Below are 6,000 nucleotides of genomic sequence, written 5' to 3' on the forward strand. Positions count from 1 at the left end.
CATGTTGATTTTTTCAATATGGTTTTGTAACTTCGTTCACTAAACAAAAGGTTGTAAATTGAGTATGTCTGTAATCTACCTAAATCTATCTGTATTCAGTACAGTAAGGATGTCAAACTTAAGGCTTAGATCTGACCCACCTGGAAATAGCAAAGGACTGACCTGTGGGGCCTTTGCCAGCAAAAACTGCACATATGGAGCTCCGTTTTCACTGGCAAAGGGCTGCAGGAGGCCATCCCAGTCAAATACTGGGCATGGGAGTACAAGCAGCCCCCCCCCAGCTCCATTTTTGCTGGCAGAGGGCTACCAAAACAAACTAAAAACAAAACAAAAGGAGAAATGTTTCCCTTTTTACATTTGAGCATGGATGAAGGGAGAGGAAAGAAGAAAGGGAAAGAAGAAAGACAAAGGAAAAGAAAGATGGGAAGAGAGCAAGGAAGGAAAAATAAGGAAAAAGAGGATGGATGGATGGATGGATGGATGGATGGATGGATGGAAGGAAGGAAGGAAGGAAGGAAGGAAGGAAGGAAGGAAGGAAGGAAGGAAGGAAGGAAGGAAGGAAGATTATAATGAGAGTGAGGGAGGGTCTCAGGGATGTCACAGGTGCCCCTGACATGTCCCATGTCATGTCCACCATGGCCACTCCTGGCCTTTCCTACCTTGGCCCTCCAATATCAAACAAAACCCTTATGTGGTCCTCAATGAAATCGAGTTTGACACCCCTGTAGTAGAGGTACACTATAAGATCAATGCATATAGATGCAGCCAAATCTACACTGGAACATCCTATACAAGTTACCGAATGTTGCATTTAATTGAGCTCTTCCATTAGGCAAAAGGTCATCATACTGAGCACCCATACCCACATCACTGGATATGAAATAACTTTGTTCATTGCTGGAAAAAGCAAAAGATTTACTTTGGGGTTGCAATTCTGACATTGGCTGGAATCCCAACAACACTGCTGACAATGCCATACTGCTCTGAAAAGGACTGTAGAATTTCTGCATGCGGCTTTTAAAAGACAATGAATCAAACATTTGTTTCCAGAAATGTCAGAATCTCTGGAGAAGGTTCTGCCAACACAGTCAGCTTTCAAGAAACATATAATGTACGCAGTCTATTACTGGGTCCTTTATAACAAAAGGTATTTCAAAAAGTTATGCATTAACCAAATCCTGCAAACTTGAGCTGAGGATGGAAAGAAGGAACTTAGTGGCAAAGAAAATGGCCGTTTTAAAGGGTGATAAGCACTATTAGGTTACAGCTAATATGAAGGACCTAATGGAGAAAGAGAGAGAGCAAAACAAATATTGTTGGGGATCTAGAATTGGAACATACTATATAATCCAACACATAACTGAAGATGCTATGTTTTACTGAACATAACTTAAGCTAGCCTTTTTCGACTTGATGCTCTTGCATGGAAGTTCAATACATCTAGAAGAAAAGAGATTAAAAAATAGCCACTGTGAGCCATTCTTACCTTCGAAAAGCGAGTGTTTATCCACTTGGTAAAGGTTTTCTTTTGTACATCTTTGTGCTCATCTAGAAAATAAGAGTTAAGAAATTTAAATATCTTGGTTCTCAGTTTTATGCAATGGTATACCAGCCAAAATTTTTCTTCCAAGAAAAGTTATCAAGAAAAAAACAGAAGTTCCTCTGAACATGGAGACATAAGGTAACATTTCAAATTGGAATATGATTTTCAAGCTACATGACTCTCAAAATTCAAGGATAATATATGTCTCTGTCAGAATGTAAACTGCTGTTTATAAAGAGAAAGGGTGTTGGTACTTACCTGATATGCCTCTTCTCATAGTGGGGGGAGGAGTATCCAGAATGGGTTGACCTTATCCTCTCGTGATTGGATTGAGTCAGATAAGCTCTTTGGGCAACGCCCCCTGGCACCAGGTATTCCCCAGTTTTAATGACGAGGAGCTCTATCCGATTCATTGCACCATTCACTCCAGACTCTTAATTCAGTTCTTAGCTTTCGGCGGTTTGAGATTGGAAGCCCCCTTAAGGAATTGCCTGGGGTGGTGCGTCAAACTCTGGTTTCTGCCACACAGGAGAACTGATGAGATGGCTGAAACCTGTCTCCTAATTGTGTTAGGAGCTAACTCTCTATCCAGGCCCGCCTGGAGGAAGTCCAGAACCTGTGGCACCGTAGCCTGGATAGAATTGTACCCCTGGGAGTTACACCAAGAGTCAAAGGCCCGCCACATGGAGCCATAGATGCGCTCCGTGGAGGGTCTGTGGGCGGCCTGGATAGTCCTTATCACCGTGGTGGAGAAGAGGTCTTTCCTCAGGATGCTCCGCTCAATCGCCAAGCAGTCAACTGGAGCCATTGAGGATCCGGGTGTTCCAGCAACCCCTGGCTGAGGGATATCCTCTCCTGGGGGACTCCCCAGGGACTCTCCGCAGAGACTGGAGATCTGCAAACCACGGCCTCCGGGGCCAATGAGGAGCCAACAGAACCACTTCCGCCCCCTCCTGAAGGATCTTCCGTATGACCCTGGGGATCAGGGGCAAGGGAGGAAAGGCATAAAGAAGACCCCTGGGCCATGAACTCCGCAGAGTGTCCGTCCCTTCCGCCCCCCCCATGTCTGGTACCTGGAGAAGAACCTTGGGAGCTGGGTGTTGAGAGGAGTGGCGAAGAGATCAACCTCAGGGTGCCCAAAGCGCTCAGCCACCTCCTCGAAGAACGCCGGCTGCAGCCTCCACTCTGAGTTGTCCACCTTGGCCCGGCTGAGCCAGTCGGCCCTGGTGTTGTCCACCCCCGCTATGTGTTTTGCCCTCACATTTGACCTCATGAGGGCCCTTGATCTGGTCCCCCCCTGCCTGTTTATGTGGGCCTTGGTGGTGATATTGTCGGTGAGGACTAATATGTGCTGGCCCCTGACCGAGTTCTGGAAATGTAACATGACCAGGCGGATCGCCCTGAGCTCCAACCAGTTTATGTTGTGAGTCCCTTCCGCCTGAGTCCACTGTCCTTGTGCCATCTGAGCCTGCAGATGAGCACCCCACCCGCTCAGACTGGCGTCCGTCGTTACCGTCAAGCAGTCTGGTGTCCACCAAGTTTCGCCCTTCGTGATCGCTGGGGATGTCCACCAAGTCAGGGAGCGGGAGACCTCTACTGGGAGAAGTACCTTGGTCTGTGAACAGCTCGTGCGCCTTCGCTGGAACGGCAAGAGGAACCATTGGAGATCTCTGGTGTGGAGGCGAGCCCATGGGACAATGCCAATGGTGGAGACCATGGTGCCTAGCAGTTTAGACAGAGTGGCTAAGGACACCTTGCGCTTCCTGGCTACCGAGGAGGCTAGCTGTCTAAGTGCTATCTGTCTGTCAGGCGACAGAAAAACCATGCCCGTCTGGGTGTCTATTCTGGCTCCTAGGTGACTCTTGGCTAGGTTTACCGTAAACCCGTGGTCCCTCAGGACTATCATGGTGACATCTAGATCTCGTTGGGCACCCCTAAAGGAAGATGACTGCAAAAGAAGGTCACCCAGGTAACATTGGATGCGCACCAGGACCTGTCTCAGGTGCGCTGCCAGCGCTGCCATTACCTTCGTGAATACCCTCAGGGCCAAAGACAGCCCGAAGGGGAGGGCCCGGTACTGATAGTGGTGTCCCATGTAGCAAAACCTGAGATACCTGCGGTGATCCTGGGCAATGGGAACATGCAGGTAGGCCTCAGTGAGGTCTATGGAGGTGAGAAAGTCTCCGTGTCTAACCCCCTCCAAGATAGAGTGCAGGAAGTGCATCTTGAACCTCCTATAACGAATGGAACAGTTCAGGTGTTTCAGGTCAAGGATCGCTCTCCAGCCCCTTGAGGTCTTGGGGATGACAAACAGAATGGAGTAGTGCCCCTGACCCTGTTGCTCTGGAGGCACCAGCTGGATCACCCTGATCTCCAACAGGTGTTAGATGGCCTCCTGCATCAGCAACCTCTGGGTCAGGTTCTTTGAAACCGGACATATCCAGAAGAAGCTCGGGGGACTGGAAAGAAATTTGAGTGAAAGGCCATGCCTGATGGTCTTCTGCACCCACCTGTCAGAGGAGGTGAGGTCCCAGCGGTCGGCAAAGTGCGCTAAGCACCCCCCAATGGGGAGAACGCTGTGCCTAGCTTTAATTTTTGCGGAAGGAGCGCCCCCCTCTGCCTCCTCCGCCCCCTCGAAAGGGCCACTTCTGCTGCCTGCCTCTCTGCTGTCTCTCTGGGTACCTCTGCCTAGCAGGGAATCCCCCCTGGTACTGCCTGTTTCCAGAGAACCCTGCTTCTGGTTCCCTAAAGGAGTCCTGACCCCAAAAGAAGGAACCAGAGTCCTGACCCCGAGTAGGAGCGTCTGGGGTATGGAGTCGTCCTGAAGCTGCCTTTCTTCTGGGCAGTGGCCAGGACCTTCCTCTTGTCCTTGTTCTCAATCAGGAACCGGTCCAGAGCCGAGCCAAAGAGGGAGTCCCCTGTGAAGAGGGCTGAAGCCAGGCGCCACTTATGACGAACCTCCGCCTGCCACTGCCGTAGCCACAGCAGTCTGTGTGATGCCACCGACGACGCGATTACTCTGGAAGCAAATCTGGCTGCAGCCAAGGTGGCATCTGATGAAAATTGGATGGCTGCAACCGGCTTGTTGATGTCCTGATGTGACCAGACATCTGCTATGGGGGTGCGTTGCTGTAGCTCCTGCAGCCACAGCAAGGATGATCTGATAATGAAGGAGGCTGTGGTGGCTGCTTTCACAGCCCAGGCCGCTGCTTGATGACCCCTCTACAAGGTGAGGTCCGCCTTCTTGCCCTCTGCCTTCAAGGCATCCTCTGGCTCCCCAGGCATGTTGGTGGATGTATGAAGAGCCACGACTGGATCATCTATGGCGGGCTGCGCCAGTAGCTTAGCCAGCTCTTGGTCCACATTGAAGAACACCTTGTCTGAAGAGGAGGGTGAGGGGCCAGTTGTAGGAGATGCCCATTGGCATTACACCTATCCTCCGCGAGCTGCACTGGCTACCTATTGGTCTCCGGATACGCTTCAGGGTGCTAGTTATTACTTATAGAGCCCTACATGGTATTGGACCTGGGTACTTGAGAGACCGCCTTCTGCCGATTACCTCCCACAGACCCATTCGATCCCACAGATTAGGCCTCCTCCATATTCCATCTGCCAGCCAATGTCGGATGGCGACTACTCGGAGGAGGGCCTGCTCTGTGGCTGCCCCGGCCCTTTGGAACGAGCTCCCTGTGGAGATTCGGACCCTCTCCACCCTTCAGGCCTTCCGGACGGCCGGTTAGACCTGACTGTCCCAGCAAGCCTGGGGTTGAGTTTCCCCCCCCCCCTACTCGAATTTGCTGTGTCTGTTGTGCTTTTAAACTGTTTGTATTGTTTGCTTGTCTTTGTCTCACTTTTTGTAATTTCCCCTCCCTTGGCTTTGTTCAGCTGCCCTGAGTCCCTTCGGGGAATAGGGCGGCCTACAAATTGAATAAAATCCAAATCCAAATTTTTCGCCTTTTAAGAGTTAAGCAAGGGTTAAAAAGCGAAAAATTTCGTATGCAAAGGAGGCACGTGATTCTCCCACCTCCTGATCTGGGAGCAGCGAATCATGCCTTGCACTTGAGCGACTGCGCAATCAAGCAGCAGGAGCCTTGCTTGTAAAACGCACCTGTGTGAGCAAGTTCAACTTTCTACTTTGCATCGCAGGAGCCGCCAAGAGCAGAACCATCAGAAGACTTAGAGGTCTCTTATTTCAAAAACTCTCCCTTAAGAATGATTAAGTCTGCATTAAGACATTATTGTTATTATCATCCCCGACATGGGAAATTAAAGCAATCTGCATATGGAAGCCACTTGGGAATTTATGGCCAACAAACATGGTAAGCGAATATGGGGCTACTGGGAAGTAAAGCCCACAGACTTAACTGCTGGGCTGGCTGCAGGCCGGGGCAGCGGGCGGGCGGTGGCCTCGGTGGCGGCGGGGCACTTTGCATCGCGGGAGCCGCCAAGCGCCTTTG

At 50.5% G+C, this 6,000-nt stretch overlaps 1 protein-coding gene across 4 annotated transcripts in view; it reads right to left on the minus strand.

Annotated features, from left to right (window-relative positions):
- UTRN (utrophin) overlaps positions 1-6,000 on the minus strand; it is a 468,873-nt gene that overhangs the window by 392,008 nt on the left and 70,865 nt on the right. For all 4 annotated transcript variants that reach the window (XM_087718331.1, XM_087718332.1, XM_087718330.1 and 1 more), the window contains exon 3: positions 1,487-1,548. In XM_087718331.1, the coding sequence (XP_087574457.1) occupies positions 1,487-1,548 (62 nt within the window). The remainder of the gene's footprint in view (positions 1-1,486; positions 1,549-6,000) is intronic.

The sequence above is a fragment of the Thamnophis sirtalis genome, unplaced genomic scaffold, assembly GCF_051295495.1.
Source record: "Thamnophis sirtalis isolate CommonGarterSnake01/CBP01778 unplaced genomic scaffold, rThaSir2_p1.2 scaffold_6, whole genome shotgun sequence".
In the NCBI taxonomy this organism is placed as follows: Eukaryota; Metazoa; Chordata; class Lepidosauria; order Squamata; family Natricidae; genus Thamnophis; species Thamnophis sirtalis.